This window comes from Piliocolobus tephrosceles, chromosome X (assembly GCF_002776525.5).
Source record: "Piliocolobus tephrosceles isolate RC106 chromosome X, ASM277652v3, whole genome shotgun sequence".
NCBI lineage: Eukaryota > Metazoa > Chordata > Mammalia > Primates > Cercopithecidae > Piliocolobus > Piliocolobus tephrosceles.
The window spans coordinates 3,075,925-3,103,577 of record NC_045455.1 but is presented as its reverse complement, the minus strand read 5'-3'; the positions used below and the strand labels follow the sequence as shown (position 1 = coordinate 3,103,577).

General features: G+C 42.5%; 1 protein-coding gene across 7 annotated transcripts in view; it reads right to left on the bottom strand.

Annotated features, from left to right (window-relative positions):
- ANKRD10 (ankyrin repeat domain 10) overlaps window positions 1–20,703 on the bottom strand; it is a 36,428-nt gene extending 15,725 nt beyond the window's left edge. For all 7 annotated transcript variants that reach the window (XR_002732737.3, XR_002732738.3, XR_002732739.3 and 4 more), the window contains exons 1-3: window positions 20,272–20,703; window positions 15,816–15,968; window positions 11,501–11,592 (exon numbers count right to left, since the gene is read on the bottom strand). Coding sequence is in view for 4 of the 7 variants with exons in the window: in XM_023217663.3 (XP_023073431.1) it covers window positions 11,501–11,592; window positions 15,816–15,968; window positions 20,272–20,481 (455 nt within the window). In the remaining 3 variants the exon portion in view is untranslated. The remainder of the gene's footprint in view (window positions 1–11,500; window positions 11,593–15,815; window positions 15,969–20,271) is intronic.
- Window positions 20,704–27,653: the final 6,950 nt, after the last annotated feature.

The window sequence follows — 27,653 nt, the reverse complement described above, 5'->3', positions numbered from 1 at the left end:
AAAGTGGGCATGGACGCTCACTAAACGTGTCTCTACTTTTTAAAGCATACATGTATTATACATTTTGAAAAAAGACCCAAATCCTATTTGATCAGGTATAAAAGAGAATTCAGAATCTCAGAAACCAACAAAATGCTTAAAAATATAAGGCAGCTATGTGCAGGATGATTAGAGACTGAAGTCGGTATTTTTATTAGCCAATGAGACTTCATGGCTATGAATGGTCGTATTTTCTAGTATTGCATATTTTTATTTTGATATATGAATTAAATGAAAAGGAAGCACTAAAGTTTGGACAGACTGAATTACATTAATTACACTGTACAAAATCAGATCACCTTGTGTTATTGAAATAGAAAATTACTAATATTAAGTGACAGCTTAATCATATAGCTTAACTTTTTATTAATGGTGTTATTTCACTTTCAAAAGATATCAGAACTGCAGATGACCTGGGAGGGTCTACTCTGTCAAGAATGTGAACAGAAAAATAGGTTGCCACATGAAAATTCAAAAACTCTTCAAGGAGAACATAAGTTTATAAACGGATTATTTCTACAGACAAGCACAGACTTGCTCTCCAAAATCAAGAAATAGAGACATGAGAAGCTACTGCTTAGTATTAGAACAAATAAAAATATGAAACAAATCCCACAGTAAAGATTATTCTTTAGTGGACCGGAGAATAAAAAAGAGCAAATAGATTTTGAAATGGCACTTAGAATCATAAATACCACGCTGGGCGTGGTGGCTCACGCCTCTAATCCTAGCACTTTGGGAGGCCACAGTGGGTGGATCACCTGACGTCAGGAGCTTTGAGGCCAGCTTGGCTTACATGGTGAAACCCCATCTCTACTAAAAATACAAAAAATTAGCTGAGTGTTGTGGTGGCACATGCCTATGGTCCCTGCGACTCGGGAGGCTGAGGCAGGAGAATCGCTTGAACCTGGGAGGTAGAGGCTGCAGTGGGCTGAGATCACACCACTGCACTCCAGCCTGGGCAACAAGAGTGAGACTCTATCTCTAAATAAATAAATAAATACCAATTCGCTGAGGGAAGTTTACATGCTCAACGGGCATGCCAACATGCTTAAGTTGTTGAAAGAACATCCAAAGCACATTCAATTCCTTTATTCCTTATTCAGAAGCTGAAGACTACACTGAATTTGGGTTAAAACTGCAAGTTTACTGATCTTCCAAAGAAATATAACCTTAAAGAAAAATAATCAACAAAATAGTGCCAACATATGGAGATTCCTAGAGACTGAAGTTTGAGAGTGTTGCCTACACATAGATAGCACCGGTAAGCTCTCCCACTTCGCTTTTTCCCCTACCAAAAGTAGTTAAACATGTGCTTGTCCTCTACTTAGACCAACCAAATTTCCATGTGGTCTTAGGTATTATCTCAAAATTTACTTCACTGAAAGAGCTCAAAAGATGGATTATGGCCCACTCATGCTATATACTCTACTCATGCATAAGGACCAAGGAAGCAAGAACAATCACAGGTCAAACAACTTCTAGCAGCTCACGTAATTTGGGGGCACTAGAAGGCAGACATGATGGGGAGATCAGAAAGTTCTAGAAATTGTATTGGACAGGTATCAGAATCCAGGATACACGGTAACTGGAGGCATTACTTAGAGGAGACTGTAATTTTGCTCTACATTTAAGTGGCACTATCTATGCAGCATTATCAGAAACAGAAATATCCAGCACCCTTTCTCTGCTTGCTAGTGAGGTACAAGAACATTTCAACTCTTACCATGTCCCTTGTTACCAAGGGCTGAATGTATACAACATACAGTTTAACTTGATAGCATTTATATTCTACTCTGAGGAAATCTGTTGGTACCTGACTCAGGAACACAACACAAAATGACACCACCATCTCTTGCCCCTGAAAGTCTTCATTCTCATTTCCTCTCCTTACCTACATTCACCACATCCACTATCCCTGCTCACATTAAAAACCTTGCAAGTGGTCGGTCACTCAACTGTGTAGTGCACATTATAGAAACTGGCCTGAAACCATCATTAAGGATCATCTCCCAGAAGGCACTTTTCTAAAAAGGACTATGTAGTAATTACTTTAGACTTTGAAGACCATACATTCTCAGTTCTACTCAATTCTTTTGTTGTAGGCTGAAAGCAGGCTCAAGACAATTAAGCATGGCTACGCTCTCATAAAGCTTTATTTACGAACACTAAAATTGAAATTTCATCTAATTATATACTAGATTTATATAATTTATATACTAGAAAATATTCTAATTTATATACTAGAAAATATCATTCTATTGATTTTTGCTCAACTATTTTAAAATGTAAAAACCATTCTTGGCCCACAGGTCATACAAAAAAAGGCAGCAGGCCAGAACTGCTGAATAACATTTAACCAAATAGATACTGTAAATATTCCTCTGTTATTATGGAGTACACTGTAAATTCCAATACAACATATAGGGATTAAAAAAAACAAAATAGCATATGCATCACCTCAAACACTTTTCATTTGTATTGAATTAGCTATATTAAAAAAAATTAAAAATTACCATTAACTAGTCACCCTACAGGGCAAGGTAACACTAGAATTTACTCTTTCCATCTAGTAACCACTCTTTTTTAAAGAGAGTATCTCCCTGTTGCCCCAGCTGAAGTGCAGCGGCACAGTGGTAGTTCACTGCAGCCTGGAACTCCTGGGCTAAGGGATCCTCCTTAGCCTCAGCCTCCCAAGTAGCTAGGTATACAGGCATGTGCCACCATGCCTGGCTACTTTTTTTTCTTTTAATTTTGAAAGAGATGTTGCTCAGGCTGATCTCAAACTCCAGGCCTCAAGTGATCCTCCCACCTCAGACTCCTAAAGCACTGAGATTAGAGGCATGAGCCACTCTCTACTTCTATGAGATCTTTTTTACCTTCCCTGTAAGTACAGTACACGGAGTATTTATCTTTCTGTGCCTGGCTTACCTAACATAATGTCTTCTAAGCTCATACATGTTGCTGAGAATTACAGAATTTTGTTTTTTTAATGGCTAAATGGTATTCCACTGGGTATACATACCACTGTTCGTTTGCTGACAGACACTTAGGTTGATTCCAAATCTTGGCTATTGTGAACAGTGCTGGAATGAGCATGGCAGGTGCAGATGTCTCAGTATATGGATTTTCTTTTGGATATATACCCAGTGGCAAGACTGCTGAATCATATGTAGTTCTATTTTTAGTGTGTTCAGGAACCTCCATACTGTTTTCCACAATGGCTGTACAAGTCTACATTCCCACTAACAGTGTTTAAACGTTCCTTTGTCTCTGCATTCGCATCAGCATTTGTTACTGTCTTTTTCATAACTGTCATTCTAACGGGGATAAGACAGTCTCTCATTGTGGTTTTGATTCTCTTTAGAATATTTCTCCTCTTAATATTCCTCTACTCTTAATAATGGATTTTCTGGAAACATCTATTAATTTTACACACTATTCAACTCAAATAAAACAGTAACTTTTTAAAAGTTGACAAATCTGTCACAAAGTATTAAATAAAAGAAAAATATATAAAGGTAAACTTGAGAGGGGTGTAAAAAAAAAAAAGACCCTGAGAGAGCACTTAGCTGTAAAAAACACTTTAGGAAAACATTCCTATTCCTAAATTGAGTGTTTTTGGTTACATGTTCTAAGTGCCTTGCAATAAACCAGGCAATGTGCTTTATCTGGAAAAAGGGAGCCCTAACTTCAAAGTCTGAGTTGCTCAAACTTTTTTAATAGTTAAATTTCAAATATGTTAGACTGAAAATAATTTGGGTTTCCAAGTCAAAGATTAGAACAAATAATCATTCAAGATCATAAAAGAGTTTCAGGTCTTTAAATTCTATGTTCATATGTGCTTTCCTATTTGTTAAGCAATAAATATTTTAATTTTCATGTTTTAATTGCTAAAATTCAGTAAGAGTTGAACACATAAATGAAACACTTGATTTACAGGTTCTGTGTTTCCATCCACACTCAAACCTAGTACTTCTAGTACTTTGTTCTGTCACAGTAATTTTTAAATACTCCATCCTTTACCCTTCCTTCACTCCACAGGTTTTTTGTCTGTTTGTTTTAAACAGGGTCTCACTCCCGTCACCCAGGCTGGAGTGCAGTGGTGCAATCACAGCTCACTGTAGCCTCCTCTACCTCCCGGGCTCAGGTGCTCCTCTCACCTCAGCCTCCTGAATAGCTGGGACCACAGGTACCACCACCATGCCCAACTACTTTTTTTTTTTTTTTGAGACGAAGTTTCACTCTTGTTGCCCAGGCTGGCGTGCAATGGCGTGATCTCGGCTCACCGCAACCTCCACCTCCTGGGTTCAAGAGGTTCTCCTGCCTCAGCCTCCCAACTAGCTGGGATTACAAGTGCCCACCACCACACCCAGCAATTTTTTATATTTTTAGTAGAGACAGGGTTTTACCATGTTGGCCAGGCTGGTCTTAAACTCCTGACCTCAGGTGATCCACCTGCCTCAGCCTCCCAAAGTGCTGGGATTACAGGCAAGAGCCACTGTGCCCGGCCATTGTTTTTAAGTTTTTTATGGAGACCGGATTTTCACTCCACAGGTACCGACTTAGTGTATTACGTCACCATAGGCACTAACTGCTGGTCACTCCTGTCAACCTCAAGTGAGGTATCAGTAGTAAAGACAAAGTTCATCTGGACTGTGTTTACGCACACTATTCCAAAGGGAAAATTAAAGTATCCAGAAGAAAGAATTTAAAAAGAGTCTCAAAAACAATTTTGAATGCAAACTGGTGGTAATGAAGGTGTACACATTATTTTCAGATGAAATCTTCAAAACAGACGCACTTTTGAACTGAGCACCCCCAGTTTGATGCAGCTGGATACATGGGCTGTGCCTGACCTAAAATGCGTGTCTGTCCGTTTCTGAAAATAGGAGTGTGTCGTTCTACAGCTATAGCCTGTCCTCCCTGGTCCTCTCCAACATCCATTTGAAAAATCTTTGAAAATGGGAAGAGATTTTTAAAACTCAGACAACGGTCAACTTGTGGTTCAAACTGGCTCTAGTTTGAAGTTCTAAAATTAACTTTCTTTAAAAGAAACGCAGCATGATCAGATTTTTAGGCTAGCAAGCTAAATGTGCTGCAATGTATTGTGGAAACTATGATGGCTGTGCTTTTATCTATAAATTCTATCCCTGTAACATTCACCAAGACTAGGAAAAGCAGTCACTGAGCAGGCCACCCATTTGCTCTCTACTATTCTTTCAAAACAGGAATATTAAAATGTGGGACAACACAGAATCATTTTTACTGTGAATTACATGTTCTGTTAAATAACTGGCAAAAACAAATCAAACCGGCATTAACTTTACTAAAGACACAAATGCTTATATGCTATATTTTCTTATTCTGAATAGAATATTAAAATTTATTACCTCTAGGCCAAGGACAGTGGCTCAACCCTATAATCCTGGCGCTTTGGGAGACAGAGGCAGGAGGATCACTTGAGGCCAGAAGTTTGAGAACAGCCTAGGCAACACAGGAAGACCTTGTCTCTTCAAACACTCAAATTGGTATCTGAGAACTCTCCCCAAAGAACTTTCACTAAAATTTGTATCTAAGAATTCTCCCCCAAAGAACTTTAAAAATCAGGCTCCACTCTGAAGCCAGCCAGGGTCCCACCAGTTTCCACTTATAGTGCCACAATTCCAGAACAAAGGAGAAGCCATTCTGATGAGAACGATTTTGTTTTAATTTTGAGGAAACCACGGATCAGGAAATACCTGAAGTTTAATTTTTAGAATCCGAGTTGTCACATCACCTCCAGGATGTTTTCTTATTGTTAATGCCATGTGACAATAAAAGATAACAATTTTTATACAAATAATATTTCTGTTAAAATTCTGATCTCAACTTAGCTATTGTTAGTTTACAAATAGAAAGGTAGATATCATAAATTAGGTAAGCAAAGCATGCAAATCTAAAGCATCTCTATCTGAATTCCTAGATTAGCGTTAAAACCAATCACCGCAACAAATACCTCAACAGTATGCCTCGTGTGCAGAAAGGAAGCGATACTGAACATTCAATGCCACAACTGTAAGGTTTTCGGAGAAGCACCTGTGGCAGTTTCAGCAGTTTCTATATGGAATGCTCCCCCTTTCTAGGATTACTTGAAAAAATCAAGTCAATTCGAATTACGTAGCTGTAAAACATTGACATGTGTAGTTTTTACAGATTCAGAACCTTCTGTGTGATTTAAAACGGGCAATGGTTCATAATACAGGAAACTTAAATAATAAGGGATCACATATTTGCAGGCAACATTTGGATTAAAAATACATACACACATAATGTGCAGAAGCACACTGACTGAGCTTAAGCCATTGTCATGTGACCACCTTGACCATGAGCTATTGCTCTAAAACACTGCCTTTTAAATTACCTTTGGTAATTTTTTAGCATGAAGCCAATTTAAATATGTCAATATTTCAACATAAGTTTAACAGTATGGACTAAAAACCATCAACTCACGATTCTGGTTACTTTAAAATTTGGTATGCTGTATCTCAAATACATTAGTAACTATTCCTAGATGGAAATAAGCAAATACATGGAATCATTAAAAAAAAGATAAAAAACATTACTAAATTGTCCATTTGTACAGACAAAACATTAGCAAACATCTAAGATATCTTCAGCAAAAGAAATACGTGTATTTTTAACCCTTTGGTATCCAAACTTATTTAATTATGAAGACTTTCTTAAATATATCCTTCAGTTAATAACAGGAAGAAACTATTTTAAAGAGTTTCTACCTAAATAAATTTGGTGCCAAGTTTTCAAGTTCAAAGTTACTGAGGATAGTTTTACACTGCAGTTGAACCACAATTATGTTTGTATACATTAAAACGTAAAACCATGATTCCAGGAGTTTGATGAAATATTTAGCATGCTCCTGCTATAATTTAGCAAGGGAAAAAGACATTTGGATTTAGAAATCATTAGTTTTATTTGAAAGCACTATCTACAAAAGCAGTAAAGAAATTTTATCTGTATTTTAATCAAGCTGCTATGAAAAACAATCAAAATTCCAAACTTAATTTCTTAAGTCTGGAATGGCATCAACCCACTTACTGTCCCTGTCTAGCAGGCAAAACTTAGCAGCTCTCTCAGGAAGAGACTCCGCCATCCTGAAATACTTTCACCACCAGAAGAGCCAAGACCAGACAAGTGTGCTGTGGTGACAACTAGATAAAAGGAGGCTGCTGCACAGTGGCTCCCACCTGTAAACCCAGTGCTCTGGGAGGCCAAGGTGGAAGGACTGCTTGAGCCCAGGAGTTTGAGACCAGCCTGGGTAACATAGCAAGACCCCCATCTCTACAAAACATTTTTAAAAATTAGTTGGGCATGGTGGTATGTGCCTGTAGTCCTGGCTACTCAAGAATCTGAGGCAGGAGGATCACTGGAGCCCAGGAGTTTGAAGTTGCAGTGAACTATAATCATGCCACTGTACTTTAGCCTGGATGACAGAGTGAGAGACTGTCTCTTTAAAAAAAAAAAAAAGAGGCAAAAAGTAGGATGTGAGGATGACCAGAATTCAGAGGACCTAAAATCAGAAAATATGAATTCAGAGTCATAATTCTGGTAGATTCTGTAACTGAAATATTATTCTGACGGGCAAAAAAATGAATAAATGAAAATAAACCACAAATTTCAAAATGAACGGCTAAAAGTAAATCTAGGTTACATTTTGCCAAGGGCAAAAGTCGCAAATGAATTTAACACTAGTATTAAATATGCTCATCACCTGTATTTGCCCTAATGAAAATCTGGTTTCTAGACCAGGCTCTATGGTAAACAAAGGTGGGTCATAAATGGTCAATTATGATCCAAACTAAGACAATTCCATTTTAATTAAAATGTCTAAAAGTGAAGCAGTTTTCGTGGCATTAAAATAGTCTACTAACATCACATTCTAGGCTTTTGTTATAGCCAACTGTGCCTACTTTCTAAACTAGGCGAGAAACTTCTAGACTTAAGTCACTGAATTTGCTTATATAAGGCTATTGATGCTTCTCAAGCTATCTAATGATCCCAGTTAAGATAAAAATAATTACGTTAAAATACATGTATCCAGCTGAAGATCTGGTTACCACAGAATAAATGGCTTCCAAAGAAATCTTCTCCTATAGAAAAGTTCTGAGACTTTGCCATTAAACACTGGCATCCATATAATGTAGTATTATAATGCAACTACAAATCTGCCTGAGATGCAAGGAATGCTGGTTTCATTCTAAATCTCTTTACTTCTACTCAGTGGCATAAAGCTACTTTACTAGCTGGCTGATATGGAAACATCCTCCACTTTATCTCAAGAAAATAAAGACAAATTAACCAAAATTAAATTACTACAAGTACAGCTAATCCAAGGCTCGAATTCTGCTATTTACAATGTTAGTAGTGAAAAGATCTTAATTATCAGCAGATAGTAAGTTTTCAAGTTTTTTTCCAAAATCACATTAAGACTTAATGTTATACTGTTACTTGTTCCATCGTCCAAAAGAAAAATGAGATGACAATCTTTTTGTCATATATCCTCCTCTTCCAGTCAAAACCTGAGTATCAAGCAAGCAGCACTCAAATACTGGCTGTAGTGGAAAAATGGAACTACTATATAAGCAAGATTAAGGATGGTGACAACTTCACGTACTTGCTGAAAACTCCACACACAGAGATTTAGGTCCTTTAAAGTACACAAACATCGAGTTTGGTCACAAGTTAGATTTAATCCTGTGCATTTTAATTTTTAGATGTAAACAATGGTAAATAATAATGACCAACATATAAGCCAGAAACAGAGCCTCACATACAGAAAACTTGGCACCAAAACTCAAGATTTAAAATAAGTAAAGAAAAAGAAAGTCCATTAACATACTCACGTGTGGTGCTAGAAAATTTAATACGATGCACAGCAGCTGAAATGCGTTATCTTACAGATGCAACCTACATTAACAAGTAAGTTATATAACAAACCGTTCTAGCCACAGACACTTAGTGTACTTGCCCTTATAATTATGTACCTGATGTCCAAAAAAGCACAACAATTGAAGACTTTGGGCACTTTAGGTAGCAGATATATAAAAAGCAAAGCAGGAATTAAGAGCAAATTAATTTAATAATACTGATATAAGGCAGCTTTTAATCTATTCACAGGACAAGGAAAAATTTATGTTATCTCCTAAATATTATAGCACGTAATATGAAGAGTTAATAATCTGGTCCATTCTGAACGAAAAAAAAAAAATAAGTAACTTTAAATAATTCTATGCTCCTTGAACGTTTTAAAAAAAGAAATGGTTATGATTTGCTAGGACTACACTTTACCATATGAGCAGCATTACAGGGAATAAAATAGACCTAGTACCATTATTTTGGAGATTCAAACTGTTACACGTTGGTGGACTAAATGGGGTAAAGTATAAAAATGTGCAGAAATCAAGAAGCAACTTACAAATTAACTGACAAAAGTGACATTTTATCTAGATGTTAAAATGAAATAACCACATATACAATAGCAATGAATAATGATTACTTGTGCGCTATCTCCAGGCCAAAGGCTTATAACTTTAAGAATTGTTTTTGGCTAGGTAGCTCAGGCTAAGTATTACTTGTAAAAAAAAATATGAAAGCTCAGTCCAGGGAAGTCACCATAATGCAGGGTCTTGAGGGGTGGCTCTTATACTGAGAAGGAAAAACAGACTGGCACCTGAGCCCATCTCAGCCACACCTGGTGGAAAAGAGACACTTGAGGGCCCTGTAACCAAGGACAGAATTGTAAATAAAAGATTCTCATTTTTAAAAAGACACCTACTGAAAAAAGGACATTGTGATATTTATTGGCTGAAAAGATTAAGCTATCCATAAAATGAATAAAACACTTTTGTAATAAAATGTTCAGGACCAATTAGAGTATTATTTAGAAAGTCATTAAAAATATCAACTTCTAATTATCCACTGTTTCAATAAATGACAAGCAATTTAATCATATGACTCCGTATTTTATAATGAAAGCTTGTTATTAAAATTAAAGATGAGTTTTTAAACTAACTACAGCTAAGAAAAATGCACAAGTTTGCTTTAAAGCAATCCACTGAGAATCATCTCAATGTTCTACTATTGTATAAAACATACTATCAATTGTTTCAACATTACCTTTAGTCACAACTATACATGAAGTCACGAGAGTCCCTGCAATGTAATAAATAGAGGCCATGTTTATAATACTAAATCACTATATAAGGATCACAGCCCAAACTAATGGCGAATCTTGCCAATAAACTTAACAAAACAGAAGCTAAGATATTCACAGATGATTGACAGCCTCTGGTACCTACACATGTTGTGCATGAACCTGTATGGTTTTGCTGTCTAGGATCTATTTTCAATATTTACTATAATACAGAGTCAAAGCAATGAAATGGAAACCAAAGGGTTAAACTAGTTTTGTGGGTTTTATTTCCTCCAAAGTCTAAATGTTCACATTTCTGATTAGAATAATGTGGTTTATAATTAATCTTTATGAATTATTCGTAACATTTAAGGTAAAACAGAAAAGCTGATATCAGTTATTTTGGTTATTATGGCTCTATAGCTTACACTCAATATTTAAGGGTGAAAACCGCATCCATTTTGTTAATGCTGTGAACTGCAGAAGAAAAATTTTTATAATATAAATCTTTAAGAAAAAGTTAATACAAATAAATTTAATAGTTAAATGTATGCCATGGCTAGCTAATGATTTGCATATAAGATCTCACTTCTAAAAGAATACACGTAAACATTAAGATTGTCCTATCAAAGCATAAATAAACTAACTGATGTAAGCTGGGCTAAAACAAAAGATATTTTAAAATAATGCCACCAGTACCAGAAGCTTACAGCAAGCTTGAGGTCTTTAATGAAATAATCCTATTTTACAAGGAACTATCAACCATTAAGTTATAATAGGCTTTAAAACATAACTTTCTCACATCTGCTAAGACGTGGAAATCAAAACAAAGAAAAGTGAATTTTCTTCAGAAACCTTTTGAGCCAGAGAGGCCTGAAAAGATATTTTAATCCAATCCAAGCTTCTTGTTTTGAAATCAAAACTTGGCAAAGAAAAGTTTAAAGACCACAGTGACACAACTAGTTAGTGGCAAAGTAATGGTGGCAAAGTAATGATGCCAAGTTCCAAATCTAATTAGTTAACTGTTCTTTCAGTTCAAATACACTCTCTTGGCAAGAATATTGAGGGTGCTATGAAATTAAACCCCCTCCTCTAGAGATCAATTTAATCCACACAATTTTCCTCACTAACATCGACTGTTCTAAAAGGCAAAATTACATTACTAATTTTGAAAACAAAGTTTTAGGATTTTTTGCCTGCTTTTGTACTACCTTTAAACAAAACATCCTCGACTACATCTTCAGCTGGCAAGAATAAACGAAAAACACTTACTCGATGTGAGCCCCATTCGCCACAAGGGCACTGATGCATTCTAGGCTCCCAGAGCGAGCTGCCTTGTGAATGGGAGTTTCACCCTCACAATCCTAAAACAACAAAAAGCAAAATATACACATACTCAGAAAAAAATTTCTGACATTTTGAAGTAATGTCATTAGCACAGATCAGAGACCTTCTCATTTCTCTTTGAAGTAAAACATGTTGAGCAAGATCTGAAGCAGAACACAAACTTACACGTTAACAGAGGATGAGAGCGAACCAGGAGGGGCCAAGATATTTGGTCAATGACCAAATATCTTGGGGCCTCTCTAGTAGTGACAGCATGAACGCTCTCAACAGTGATTTATAAATCACTTTATGCTGGATCTTAGCAGATCTTAGCACATGTGTGTTTTATATACACCCAGAATAAGTAACCAAACCAACCAACCAACCAACCACACACACATTAAAATAGTCATTGAGGCCAAGAAATGGCACGTAAGAGCTGACATATGGTCTCAGCTACTCACTTTCCCCTGTGCCTACCCCAAGGCCAACCCGAGTCAACACCATCAATGTCAATCTTGAATCTTCTGCTTTGAACTTGAAGTGGAACCACAACTTAGATAAGATGGCTTAAGGTTCAATGTTTGACCTATTTTCAATATTTACTAGAGGGAATAGTTAGTGAATATTCCCAATCTATTTTTAGTATTTATTAGAGGAAAGGGAAAAGAACACAAAGGCAAAGCCAACCAAGCTTCAATTCCTGCTTCAGAAAGTACACATCCCCCGCTGGGACGGAGGGGAGGTGAAGCACACACAGAGGCAGAGGAAAGCGAGCAGACCCAGGAAAGCCACTGTGAACAGCAGCAGCCAACCCAGGTCTACACCGAATGAATGAAACAATGTGAAAGACCATCTTCACAGGCTATCAGCTAAGCAAGAGAGAGGAAAGGCAATCAGACACAGCAATCAAGAGAAAAAAGTGATTTCTGGTGGAAAATGAAGACTCTGGGAAATCCTGGGGCTCCACAGCAACACCTGTTGAATACTCACACAGAAACCGCACTGGAAGCTGAACTGGGCAGACCACCACACAATTAAGAGACCAAGATAAAGTGCAGTAATTGTGGGTCACTTAGAAAACAGTTCATTCCTAAACTCAGTAAATAGCTAAGCTCCTTCACCAACGCATACTCACAGGAAAAAACATGAGGTCAGGGCCACCCAAAGTTAAAAAACAGCGGTAGATTAATTCACAGAAAAATAAGGGTATGAAAGGCTCAAGTGCTTGGAGGAGGGAAAAGTGTGCACATTTATTTAAACAAAGGTCTAAAGAGAATATAAAGCAATGTAAAGCTCTAAACAGAAAAATCCATTTTTGAAGACAGAAACACAGAAAACCATGCGGCTATAAACGATCCAGCCAACACGGATTTCTTAAAAAGCGAAAACCTAGCCCTAACCTCCCCAAAAGAGAGGTGGGGAGGGGAGAGAAGCAGTACAAAATAAAGACAAATAAAAATTACATAAAAACATTCCCAAGAAAACTGAAGCTGAGACTTAGATACAGTTTTGCCAAAAAAGAAAAAAGCTAAAAAGGAAAAAAGGTCTTTAAAGCTATCCTTGGAACAAGACAAAAAAGTAAAGGTCTGTCATGGTGGGATATTAACAGATGACAGAGAAAAAGCAAAACTACCAAGCTCTTCAGGGATAATCTTCAAGGGCAGAGCAAACACTAAAGAAAAGCCCGGGCACCCTGAGAGAAGGTAGCCAAGAGAAAAGATACTTCCAGCAAAGAGCCAGGTGAAGGTGCCCGGGCCTCCAGCTCAGCCCAGTCACATCGCAGCCACGGCAAATTGAGTGATACAGGGAACTGGGAGCAGTGCCAGAATGCTCAAGACAGGCTGGGCACCCTGGGTTTTCATAAAGAAAAATTTCATTTCTAATCTAGATATGAAAAATTAAAGACATCATCAAATGCCAGCAAAATTCTATAAGAGGCATATGAAAGAGAATGTTTGCTAATTACACACCAAGGCTAGTCAATATAGATTCACTAAAAACAAAATCACAGGAAAGCTGACTTCATTTCCTCTTGGGGAAACCTAGAACACGCGCCTCCAGGCAGCATATGAGCTTTGGTAATCTCACAGGCTCACCTTAGAGATTGCCAAAAAAGTCTGTGGTATTAACCTTGAGGAAAATGAACTTAGAACTGTTAGTAGCTAACACTCCAAAAGATTAACAGACTAGAAATTGTCTTAAAACACAGCATCAACAGGCTCAAAAAATTAAATGGATACAAACAACAAAGGAGAAAGACCTGGATCTGGCATCCTGAGTTTCTATGAGAAATTAAGAGAAACCGTCTGCCTGGAGATGAGTCAGCAGGTAGGCGGGGTGGGGAGCTAACACAAGGGCTATTGTGTCCTCAGGAGTCACTGGTTGCTGAAATTCACCCACTACATAATAAAGTGAGATGATGCCTGAGATTGGGATGTAAGCTCCACATGCTAGCAGACCACAACTACCTAAGACACACTAAGGAGAAAATCCAGGATGCTTAACAATGCCAAACGATATGCCCTAGGCACATGTGAGGACTTGGAAATGTCCCCCCGGATATTTCAAGTACAGGGAGGGCTGCAAAGAAAAAGATTTTAGGATCCTGCCTGGGAAGAAGCAGAGTGTGGTAGAGGTTTCCAGAAGGTGTTATCTAGAGGCATCTGAGAGGAAGGTGGGGGACACAGCAGCACACTTTCTGCCCCACTCCCTTTATCTACTGAAAACACTAAACTGCCATAAGACACTTTGAAAAGGGGGCTTCTCGATTTAAAAAAGACTGGAAAGCAGTTGCTTGTTAGACAATTTCTCTAGTCCTCTCTAAATAAGATGCTATGTAACAATTTCATGAAAATTAATATACGAAATTATATAAATTCCATACTACTTACTGCCATTCATGGAATTATTCACCGTATTTTGCTGATAAGGAGATTGAGCCACAGACCAAGTTAATGACTTGCCCAAGGAAAAAGCCCACACTGCCCTTTCTACCAGGGGACAGGGGTAGGGAAGGAAAAACACAAGGCGATGCCCAGCACATAAGGGTATAGAGTAGGTTAATTCATAACTTTAATTTATGAATACGAGCAGCAGAGAAATATACATTATGTAAAGGCATACATGCAGAGATGGAAGGAGAGAAGTGGCAGCATAACCTTAAAAGTTGTCCCCCATCCCAAGTTTCAGTTTAGTAACAAACAGGCCTAAACTCTTGGCCACCTTCCCTTACATTGTTTTTTCTAGTTCGTATCTCTTAAGGCGACAAACTGCCTTATCACTTACCCCACTTTCCCATTGATCCTTGTTTTAGATCATGGCTAAAAACACCTTCTTTCAATTACTGCTTAGATGGGCAGCTGAGTTTTTAGGAGAGGGACTAGCAACAACCTTATACCTGGTTATAATCAAGGACTGAATTTTGGGAAAGACAGAAAAGTAGAAAGACGACTTTGCATACAAGACCTTGATGACTATAAAGCATTTAAAAATAGGAGTAAAAGAGGCATAAAAAAACAGCTCCCAGAGCCTATACCCAGGTCTTAAGAGAAGAAAATTACAAATTAGTCTAAGGACTAATCCATCTTCAGCAAAGGACACTGATTCCAGGGACTGCTCCCAGTCAGACAACCTAATGGTTATCAGATGCTGCTTGTCTTATACAACCAAGTACCTAACAATCTGAACGCTCGTGTGTATGGTTTAGGTGAAATGATACTGAAAACACACCATGAAAAAAATCTGGCACGATTATGTTCCTGTTTGTATGCTTAAATACCAAGTCCTCAAGTCACTTACTCTTCCGACTTAGTAAATGATACTTAGCTACTTACCTGCATCAAGGCATCAACTTGTATCTAAAGCTCACTTTGGGGCTGACTTAATAGTCATGCTTTTTTTCTAGGATGAAAATGTTTTTACAATTATTTGTGGAAATAAGGCTAAGGCAGCTGTGAGAAGAAAGCCAGGAAACCTGGGCTTAAGGCCAGGCTCCTTTAATTACCAGCTATAACCTTGGGCACATCACCCTGGATCAGTTTATCACACAATAGGTGAAAGCACTCTATGAACAGAAAGCATTCCTATGGAAAGGGTCTATTATATAACTTCACAAACAAGTGAAGAAACATAAACTCCAGTCGGCCCTCAGGTAAAGATATCAAACTCTAATTAAGGCCCCCATTTAAAGCAATACTGTGTATAATTATAACTGCAAAAACCAAAAGCAAAAGCAAAAGTCCATCACCAGCACTCTTACCGGTTTGTTAATGTTGGCTCCTGCTTGAATCAGCCAGACCAGGCACTGAGGATGTCCCCCAAAGGCCGCAATGTGGGCTGGCGTCTGCGCGTACCGTGTGGTAGACACATTGAGTGTGGCTCCAGCTCTCACCAGCTGCACTAAGCACTCCAACTTTGAAAACAAGAGGGGTAATCAAAACACGCAGACATGTCAGTACACTATTCAATATTACAGGAATAATCTAAATTCTATAATGGTGACAAATGGCATTGTTACCAGTTTTTTAATAGATCAAATTAAGTCACTCTTTCCCAATGCCATGCAAATTTTAAAGAGCATTTAAAATGACATTTTCCCTTGTCCTTATGAAAAAGACAGGAAGTAGAAAAATGCAAAAAGACTAATAACACTACACAGATTTAAATATTTTGGTTTCCCTACAATTGAATAAGCCAAAATCAGAAAATATTGGACTGCGCTGTTCCAAGACTTCCAACAAAAATGTTTGTTGCACAGACTATTCTAAACAAAAATGTTAAAGGGATTGGCGGGTTAAAAAACTTTGTGTAGGCCGGGAGCGGTGGCTCATGTCTGTAATCCTAGCACTTGGGGAGGCCAAGGTGGGTGGATCACTTGAGGTCAGGAATTCGAAACAGCCTGGCCAACATGGTGAAACCCCGTCTCTACTAAAAATACAAAAAAATTACCCGGGCGTGGTGGCGGGCACCTGTAATCCCAGCTACTTGGGAGGCTGAGGCAGGAGAATTGCTTGAACCTGGAAGGGGGAGGTTTGCAGGGAGCTGAGATCATGCCACTGCACTCCAACCTGGGTGACAAACCAAGTCTCCATATCAAACAACACTTTGTGTAATGCCGGGCGCAGTGACTCAAGTCTGTAATCCCAGCACTTTGGGAGCCAAGGTGGGTGGATCACCTGAGGTCAGGGGTTCAAGACCAGCCTGGCCAACACTGTGAAATCCCATGTTGGGGTTTCAAAAATACAAAATTACAAAAAATTAGCTGGGCACGTAGTGCATGCCTATAATCCCAGCTACTCAGAAGGCGGAGGCAGGAGAATCGCTTGATCCTGGGAGGCGGAGGTTCCAGTGAGCAGAGATCACGCTGCTGCACTCCAGCTTGGGCAACAGGGCAAGACCCTGTCTCAAAAACAAAACAAAACAACACAACAACGAAAAAACCCCACAAACTTTGTGTAGCCATAGTAAACTCCTCATAGTCAAAGACTATTTTCTATAGTGTGCACAACTGTGCACTTTTACACAAGCCAGCACTGAATACTCATTGATTACTCAATTGAGACCCCATTCTCCACATTTTTTTACTCTTTTCAAATGATTTGTATTTTAAAACCCTATGTTAAAAAAAAAAAGCCTACAGCATAAGTGAGCAACGCACCCAGTGGGTGACTAACACTGGCAAGTTAAGAGTTTGTGGCCAGGCACCAATACTATGATAGCCTCTGGCTAAAATAATTCACCACATTCAACAAATTTAGCAAGTGCCTACCATGTGCCAAGGAATTGTTCAACCCACCTTCTCTGATCCTAGACTGCTTGTTTTCCCTCACTCCAATCACACTCCAATCACAATGCAGTTAGGGAACAAGCTATGCCTGACCGCAAGCAAGTCTCTTGAAGAGGAGAGACCTCACCTGAAGCAAAATACCTGACACTCTCCCTTCTCACCTCAAGGTTTCCTTTTCCATCTCTTTAAGTACTGTCAGGCTTTCAATGCACACTCCTGTGAGATGAAGGGTATACAGACTCAAAACACCCTCTTCAACCAACTTGGACCTGGGAGTAAAGGCTGATGTCTCTCTCTCTTTTTTTTTTTTTTCTGAGACGGAGTCTCGCTCTGTCGCCCAGGCTGGAGTGCAGTGGCGGGGTCTTGGCTCACTGCAAGCTCCGCCTCCCGGGTTCGCTGCCTCAGCCTCTCGAGTAGCTGGGACTACAGGCACCCGCTACCACGCCCGGCTAATTTTTTGTATTTTTAGTAGAGACGGGGTTTCACAATGTTAGACAGGATGGTCTCGATCTCCTGACGTCGTGATCCACCCGCCTCGGCCTCCCAAAGTGCTGGGATTACAGGCGTGAGCCACTGCACCCGGCCGTCTATTTTTATTTATTGCCTTTATTAATTTACTGGGTGCTGCGATAAGATGAACAAGTCTCAAATCCAATAAAAATAAAACGGATGAAAAATCACTTGGCATACCAAAAATCATCCACTGAGGGCTCGCTGGGCTTCGACCTGTTACCCTTGGGTTCAATTTAGAAACTTGGATTTGTTATTCTGGAAAGATACTGTTCAATATGATATCATAAAAAGTACAACAGAGATTTTAAACAACCCGTTTAGTCCTCTGGAAGCAAACGAGTCTTACCAGCGGTTAGGGATCTTGTGCACCACTGGCACATTTCTAAGAACACGAGCCTGAAACCTGTGTAAGAGGGCAGCCGTTAGCAGGGCTGGAGAGAAAGCCTAGACTTCGCAAGCGGCAGCCCTGGGTCCTGGCCTGCCTTCTGTCCTAACAGCTTCTTCTCAGAAGAGAATGTTTCGACCCTGGACAGGGACTTTGTAAGGCCCCTTCGGTATCTAAGACCAAACAGCCCTATGATTCAGACAGCTGGAAACAAGGAAGTAACTGCTTGTTATAACATTAGATGACCAAGGTAAAGCTACTACTCAAAGTTCCATGGAAGCAGACTTTTGAAAAGTGATTTCAGTTGTTGTTATAAAAATTGTGATAAAATACACCTTAAAAGTTACCATTTTAAAGCAGTTATGGCTATTTTAATCCCCAGAGACAAGTGGAGGCGCCATTGGGTGAAATTTTTTAAGTGACCATCTGTAATGAAGCTTTAAGCATTCTACAGATCGTTGTTGACTGTCACCCAATAATGTGTCATTCTCAACCAGGGTAGAAAGGACGGAATCCTTAAGTTTAGTGTAAAAATAAACCACAGCAAGAGACACTCTGGAGAGAGGAAATCCTCAGATTACTGACTACCTCGGGAAATCTATTTAAGGCCTCAGGCAGAAGCGCAGGGAGGCGGCTTTTTTACTTTTGTTTGTTAAGAAACTCATTTCCCCTGGGCACCTGTTTCCTCCAGCTGGTACTAGGGTTGCACAACTTCAGAGACAGTGCCACAGGAACCTAACAGCCCTTGAGGGTGGATTAACTCGCTTGTCCCACCCCGATCGTCAAAACTCCTTCTCATTTCTTTTGCTGAAAGAAAAGTGACTTTTCCACTTTAAAAAGAGAATCAAACTGCTTCCCAAAAGATACAACTGCGTTGTGAATGTAGCACCAGGGGCAGCAAGGTAAAGCGCAACTTTGTCAGCTGGTAACATTACCAGGGCCAGGCCTTCTTAAAATAACTTATTTCACATTATCTCCCACATATTTCTGCAAAACCATTTAACCCCATCTCATCATTTACGAGAAAAACACTATAAATATTCCTGAATTTTAGTGAATTAAAAATATTAATCATTAAAAAAATCATTAAAACCAGCCACTTCTGAAAAGGACGGTGAAATCTCATTTTAAGATTTCTCTGAGCAAGTACTCCAACGACTTCACAGATGAGGAAACTGTAGCTATGTTTTAAAACCTTAAAGCAGCACTGTGTTCCCTCAGAATTTTCAGTTTAAAAAAAGAGGGGAACGTAAAGGCTCCACGGGAAGAGAATTCTGCTTAATTTAACCACTTCTGCAGTAAATTAGATCCAAGATAAACACAGCCGTTACTAATTTTCCTGAAGCGGGGCCAGTTACCAGCTTTAAAGCAAACCCAGAAGCTGGAGAGCCGGCCTCCATCCCACACAGCTGCCCGAGCTTTCCAGACCCGCCGGGGAGCTCGGTCCTCGGCTGAGCTCGTCCTCAGCGCGGCCCTTGGCTCCCGGCGAGGGTGTGCCGAACCAGGTCGACCGCGCCCGGCCATTCCCCGCGCGCCTCTTTCCGGCACCGCGAGGGCGAAACACGCCTCCGACCCCGCCTCGGCTCCCCGTAAGCCGCCGGGGCGGCTACGCGGCATAATACCCGGCTCTGCGAAGTCGCCCACGCCTCCCGCCCGGCCTGGAGGGCCCCGCGCCATCCGCGCGCGCAGGCTCCGGCCGACAGGCGCCGGAACTCCTGGAGCCCGCCTGGTTAGAAACTTGCTACACGCGCCGCCGCACATGCGCCCTAGGCCCCTCGGGGCGCAGGCGCCGCCGACCCCGCTTCCGCCCAGCGCTCCCAGCACGCCCCGCGCCCCCCGGCTGCCCCGCTGCGGCCCCTGACGCCGAGCGCTGCCGCACAGGCGCCTTAGGCCACGCGAGGCACAGGCGCCGCCGACCCCGCTTCCGCCCCGCGATCCCGGCACGCCCCGCGCCCCCCGCACCTCACACCCGCTTTCACCGACCCCCATGGACAGCCGCGGAAAATGGCGCCTTAAAGCGTTCGCGCCCACCTTGCCGAAGTGCGCGGCCCAGTGTACGGGCGTCCAGCCATAGAAGGAGTCCTCAGAGGTCAGGTGGGCGTGCGGCGTCTGCTGCAGCAGCGAGCAGAGCGTGGCCAGGTCCCCGTCGCGGCAGGCGCGGTGCAGCGGGAAACGGAGCGAGAGCAGCTCCTCGCTAGAGAAGCCCGCCTCCACGCCCGCGCCCGCTCCCGCCGCCGACATGGTCTGTCACTGGAGAGCGCGGGGTTGTCTGGCCGAGAGGACGCGTCGGAGAGGACTCGAGAAGCCGCCGGCGCCGAAGCACAAAGGAACGAGACTAGCGCTGCGGTAGCGTCCCACAGGCTGCCGAGCGGAGCGCGCACAGAGGGGTCGGGGCGGGGCCTGGCCAGAGGACGCCTTGTGCAGTCGGGCAGGGGGCGGGGCTTGGAGCCGCGGACCTCTAGAGCGGCCGGGCAGGAGGCGGTACTTGAGCCGCAGGACGCCTGGAGCAGCCGGGCGGAGGGCGGGGCCTGGAGCTGCGGACGTCTGAAGCGGCCGGTAGGGGGCGGGGTCTAGCCCAGAGGATGCCTGGAGTAGCCGGGTAGGGGGCGGGACCTGGACCAGAGGAGGCCTGGAAGTAGCCGGGCAGGGGGTTGGGCCAGAGGACGCCTGGAGCGTCCGGGCAGGGGGCGGGGCCTGGAGTAGCCAGACAGAGGGCGGGGCATGGCTTGGGCCCATGCCTGGGGCGGCCGGGGGCGGGGCCTGTCTAGAAGCAACGCTTGGAGCTCTGGTACACGGGGCGGGGCCTAGCTGGGCCGCTGCTTACAGCGGTTTCCGGAGCTCTGAGGTCACGGGACTGGCTGTGTGGGGGCTCGGGGTCGTAGAGCGGCCAGGCATTGGTCTGAGCCGGGCCGGTGGCCGCCCGCGCTGTGGGTTTCGGCTGCGCCCCGGGTGCGGACCGTGGTGTCTCCAGGGTGGGAGCTGTTCCGGGCGGGGAGTCCCGGCTGCCAGGGACGCAGGTTGAGGCTCTGCGGGCCCGCGCCCAGAGCAGGTGGGAGCCACGGGTCTCCCCGAGGCCCGGTAGAGCGCGGTGAAGTTGGCCAGTTAAAATTTATGGAGCGCCTACGGAGAGCAGGGCTTCGCGTTAAAATCTGAGAATCAACAAGTTCTAGTTCCTTACAGAGCAGGACAGATTCCTCAGTTTTGTCTGAGGGACGCCTTCCTCGGAACCAAGTGCAGTGGGCTAGCACTACACTTCTGCAGCTTTAAGAGATGAGCCAGAAGACCAGACAGAGCAAAAAATAAAAGGCTTGTTGTTGAGAACTGTGTAACTGTAAGGAAATACTAAATTCCCTGTTTCGAATGACAGTATCATGGGCTTTTTTACATATGTAATTTTATTCTGATTGTGAAAGCGTCAGTGATTTCATTATTGAGGAATAACCACAATGTTTATGAATATTTCCTTCTAAATATGCGGTGTTTTAAAATCATGTCTTTTGTTTCATTTGTATATATAGTTTTCCGCTGTGTAAATTTCCTTCCTTTTTACAAAATTCTACGTCACAGAAATTGAACTTTAACAAGGCAATTGGATGTATAGGGAAATACTGATGAACAAGAAAGCATATTGCAGCATTGGTTAGTAAAACAAAAAATAGAAACCTAATATTGAACAAAGGGAAATTGTTAACTAGTGGTGTAACCACTCAACACAGACATTTCTTCATACACCAAACATTTGTTGAGTACAATACTGAATGAAACACATTGAGAAGCACTCTAGTGAAGAAGTAGCACATATTTTTCAGTGAGCAATTGCTAATGAATGGGAAGTATGACACATAGAATCTATCTTCTCTCAAGGAGTTTGTAATCTATTAGTGAGGCTGGAGAGAATAATCGAGCAATACTTTTTTGTTTGGACCAAAAGGGTGAGAATAGACTATAAACTCATTTCAGGTTTTGTTTACTCTAGAACTTAATCATTTTTTTTTCACATGCCATGTTTATTTTAATCTGATCTCTTTAAAATATATCACCCTGATAATGATTTCAATCTTTCTTAGGAAAGAGGCGTCCCATTCTGCAAAGGGACGTGAGTGTATCTTGTCCTCCATATAATGAAAGGGAGGGATTCCTGGCTAGGCTGCATTCTGGGAATGGTGAAACAGAGCCAGTCAAGGAATTTGCCGCCTGCAGCAGAGCTTAGAATAATATCCAGACCTAGGTTCCAACCCACTGTTAGATTTTTTTTAACTTTGGAATTTCTTTTGCATCGAGTCTTAAAGGCTAGGAAGATAAAATAGGTTATAGTGATGGAATACTTAGTGTACATCTTCTCTGGCTTCAGATGACTGGGTTTTTTTTAAGGATTATTTCGACTGTATACATATTTATGTAGCTGTACTGGAGTAGACTGACATGTATACATGGTGATGAATCCCCAAGACAGATCTTGTAACTCTGGCAGGAGGATTGTGGATAGGATGGTGTCTACTGACTATTCCCAATGCCAGCGGTCTAAATGGTTGGTCACCCAGGTTTTCCCAACTCTTAAAATTGTCAGATACATTCGAACTAGAACAACTCCATCTTAAATGGGGCTGGGTAAAATGAGGCTGAGACCTACTGGGATGCGTTCCCAGAGGGTTGAGGCATTCTAAGTCACAGGATGAGTTAAGAGGTCAGCACAAGATACAGGTCATGAAGACGTTGCTGATAAAACAGGTTGCAGTAAAGAAGCCAGCTAAAACCCACCAAAACCAAGATGGCCACAAGAGTGACCTCTGATCATCCTCACTGCTACACTCCCACCAGCGCCTTGACAGTTTACAAATGCCATGGCAACATCAGGAAGTTACCCTATATGGTCTAAAAAGGGGAGGCATGAATAATCCACCCCTTGTTTAGCATATCATCAAGAAATAACCATAAAAATGGGCAACCAAGGCGTTCGGGGCTGCTCTAAGGAAGAGTCATTGTTTTATTCCTTTACTTTCCTAATAAACTTACTTTCACTTTACTCTGTGGCCTCACTCTCAATTCTTTCTTGAGTGAGATCCGAGAACCCTCCCTGTCCTGGGGTCTGGATGGGACCCCTTTCCTGTAACATAATCATTACCAATCTCAGATTTCCTTTGGGACTCTCATTTTTAAAAAGCTCCAAAGAGAAGAAAAGAGTAGAGTCATAACATCTTTTTCATCTGGTGAAGCAACCATACACAAGCCAACGTAGGCATTTGAAGATACGATCCAAATCCGTGAAAGAAAACAGGAAAACTCAAAACATATTAAGAGTGCCTTTAGATTGGAATTTTTTTTTTTTTTTTTTTTCAAAAAAGGATTGTATTGTGTGAGGAATTGTGGAAATGGGGCAGGGCTCTGTTGTGTGAATGCCACAGTGATACAATGTCCATATGTGTGACAGACATTGATGGGCATCTCTTGAGTGTCGTTATTACACTAGGAGCAGTGCGCCCTGAGGGACGTGGGGTTGGAGAGGAAGGCAAGCCCCAGCTGATGTTCCATACTAAGCATGCCATGCTAAGGAGTGGCTTTTTAATTTCAAAAAGTTTGGGAACCAATGAGGGGTTTTCTTGTGTCATTTGAGGGAGAGAGTGATGACTTGGGGTGGAGCAGTGGGGGGACCCGGGTCAGACTTGCAGCTTGGCTGTGAGGATGGAGGTCAGGGAGCCCACTGTGACGACACCTTCAGGACTCAACGTGGGCCTCCAAGCCTTGCTGTTTTCTCCTTGGCTCCCTCGCAATTCCTATCCACATCCACTACGCTGGCAGATCCATCTTTTGAGAGGGCAAATCTGCTTAAAAATTGATGCAAGAACAGTTTCCAAAACTTGTCGTTCAGATACCATCTGCATGTGGGTTTTTTTTTTTTTTTTTTTTTTTTTTTTTTGAGACAAGATCTCACTCTTGTCACCCAGGCTGGAGTACAGTGGTACAGTCATAGCTCACTGCACCCTTGAGACCTCCTGGGCTCAAGGGATCCTCCTGCCTTGGCCTCCCAAAACCCAAAGCACTGGGATTACAGGTGTGAGCTACGGCTCCTGGCCCTATGTGGACTTTTATATCTACATAGGATTGATACTTTTTGTCTTAAAACTGGTTCACCTTTTTAAAACTTAGCTACTTCATTCATATCCTTTCATTAATAAAACATTAGTTTGTGGTGCTAGTTACATTTTCTCCCTACCCATTTAAACCCATTAAATAGAGTTTGTTCTGTGAACCTTCCAAATTGGCTTCTGCCATTTGAGGTTTTCAGACCACACCTGGGAAAATGCTCCTAGCAAGCAGTGTCCCAGATCAGACCCTTGGCTGGGTGATGTCCTTACAGCCAGGGCCGACTGCCTGTCTTTGGACTTCTTGTTATGTCACTGCCCAGGGCTGTCCAGAGCACGTCCTTGACACTAGGGCTACCTCTGCCTGGAAGGCTGCTCCCTGCCCTGTCCCAGAGTCCACTCCCTCTGATCTGGGTTGAATTGTGTCCCCCCCAAATTCATGTGTTGAAGTTCTAACCCCCAGAACTAAGAATGTGGCCTTGTTTGGAAATAGGGTCACTGCAGATATAAATAGTTGACATGAGGTCACACTGAAGTAGGGTGGGCCCCCAATCCCATATGACTGGTGTCCTTATAGAAAGGGGACATTTGTCACGTCTGTAATCCCAGCACTTTGGAGGCTGAGGTGGGTGGATCACCGGAGGTCACGAGTTTGAGACCAGCCTGACCAGCATAGAAAAACCCGTCTCTACAAAAAAAAAAATTAGCCTGGTGTGCTGGCACATGCCTGTAATTCCAGCTACTCGGAAGGCTAGGGCAGGAGAATCGCTTGAACCCGGGAGGCGGAGGTTGCGGTGAGCTGAGATCAGCCCATTGCACTCCAGCCTGGGCCACAAGAACAAAACTCGGCCTCAAAAACAAAACAAAAGGGGTGGGGGACATTTGAACACAGACACGGGGGAAGACAACCATGTGAAGACAGAGGCAGAGATGGGGGTGGTGCTTCTACAAGCCAAGGAACCCCAAGGGCAAATCACGAGAAGCCATGGAGAGGCCTGGAGCAGATCCTTCTCTCGCAGCCCCAGCAGGAACCAGCGCTGCTGACACCTCCATCTGGGCCTTCCAGCCTGTGGGGCTGCAGGACAACACGTTTCTGTTGTGAAGCCGTCCAGCTCCGGAAAATAACACGCTGGTCCGTGCTGGGTTCCACCTCTCTCGCCCGAGGTGGGGAGGCCCCAGCCACCCGCTGGGTGCCTCTGTGCACTGGCTTCTCCGGTGCTGTTCACTTCCCTTTCCAAAGCTGTTTTCCATGTTAAGACAGGAGCTTCCGTCCCCTGCAGGCAGGCTCGGGAGGATCCAGGTGTCTAGCCTTGAAAATGTTTTCAACTGATTCCTTCATTTCCCCATGTGGGTACCATAGAGGAAAGTCCCTAGTGAGTCCCTAGCGAGTTATTAAAATGGCTTCTGCCGATCTTCCTGGGAGGGGTGCTGGTGGCCCTGCCGTGCTGTCCTCCTCCAGCCGGGTGCCCAGCCACTGACCCGCTCCTGGCTGGACCAGGCCCTGGTACCTGCTGTGACTCAAGGGATTTACATCTTCCTCACCCTTCCTGAAATTGCCATTATTGTATTTATTCCTTAAGAACGTTCTAGAAAGAAAAGCATTTACCCTCACAGGATTTCCTGTCACCTCCAAATGAAATAATTTAAAAACCAGACAAGTAAATGTACTCTTATTTCTAATCATGAAAGAGATTGATTTTTTTAAAAAATCCTGACTGTGGAGAGGCGTGCCTGAGACTGCATCCCCCTATTCATATACTCTTGTGATTAGAAACATGCCAGAGATTTGCTTCTGGGGGCTTTAAGTGTGGAAACCAACAGCTGTCTTTCCAGCTCCTCCCTCTCTGCTCTGGAGGGGAGCTCTTGGTGAGCCCCTTAAGCAGGTAGAGGAGACTGCTCTGAAAATATTAAATACTTCTGGCTGATGCTCCATGTTCTGCTCAGCAGTGTCACAGACGGATCTCTGTCTGTCTCTCTCTCTCTCTCCATCATTACTGTATCCCTCGAACGTAGGAAGTAGGACAGTGCCCAGCCCATATTAAGTCCTTAATGCCTAGTTCCTGAATGGCATGAAATTGAAATGGAAGACTGAGCTTCAAATCAGTTGATAGCTCCCTTCAGAAAGGGAGAAAGCACCATGGACCAGGGATCTTGAATATAAAGAAAATGAAGATTCTAGAATCTTACTAATCATCCTGTGTCTTGCTTTTGTCTTATTAAAAAAGTGATTAGCAAAATCACTTTAAATTAGCAAAAGTGATTACCCATTTACAAAAAAAAGGAAAAGTCCACAGCTCTACTCAGAAGCAAGGGCAGGCCTGTCTGCGGGAGACCGACTGTGGAGTGGGGAGGGATAGATGGGCGAGGGTGTTGAAGGAAGGAAAAGGAAACAGGCTGCCCGCTGGTCCCTGCCCCCTAAAGAAAGAGCAAGCCGCCAGAGGAGCTGCTGGGGGAGGATGACCTGCAGGTGGTTTGCTGACATCTTGACCTTTCATTTAGCAACCATACAGTCCTTGAAAATGTTTTCAGCCGATTCCTTAACTTCCTCATGTGGCTACCATAGAGGAAAGTCCCTAGTGAGTCACTGCTGTTATTAAAATGGCTTCTGCCGATCTTCCTGGGAGCGGTGCTGGTGCCCTCCCACCCCCTACACGTGCTGTCCTCCACCAGCCGAGTGCCCAGCCTCGAGGCAGGGCTCACTGACCCGCTCCCGGCTGGACCAGGCCCTGGTACCTTGTGTGACTCAAGGGATTTACATCTTCCTCACCCTTCCTGAAATTGCCATTATTGTATTTATTCCTTAAGACCATTCTAAAAACAAAAGCATTTACCCTGATAGGAATCTTCATGACCTAGGATAAAATAATCCACCCATCTCATTATAAGAGGAAGTGGATGTCACCTTAAAACCACTTACACCTCATAGCATAAGACAGTGAACGCAGAACAGTCCCAGCCATGCAGAAGCACCAGGGCATGGGGAGCCAAAGAGATCAAATCCCTGGTGTCACAGTGTGGGCTCTGCCTAGCAGAAAAACGCTTGATTGTCTCCCTTTATCCTATAGCGCCTAAAACCTTCCACATCCCTCCCTGGCTCTTCCAAACTTGAGCGCTGACTCTATAAGCTTGGCTAACTAAGTGTCTTAGGGAGCAGCCAGAAGCAGGGATGGAAACAAGAAAACAGCACAGCTCCGGCCCCGGTGCAGAGCCCGTGGGTGACTACTGGGACAGTTCAGTTTCTCGTTGTGACAGCCTTCTTTTTCTTTTCCCTGTTTCTGAAGGCTGGGTTGAAAAGAATATTGCAAACAACATTGCACAGGGGCTGCTTCTGCT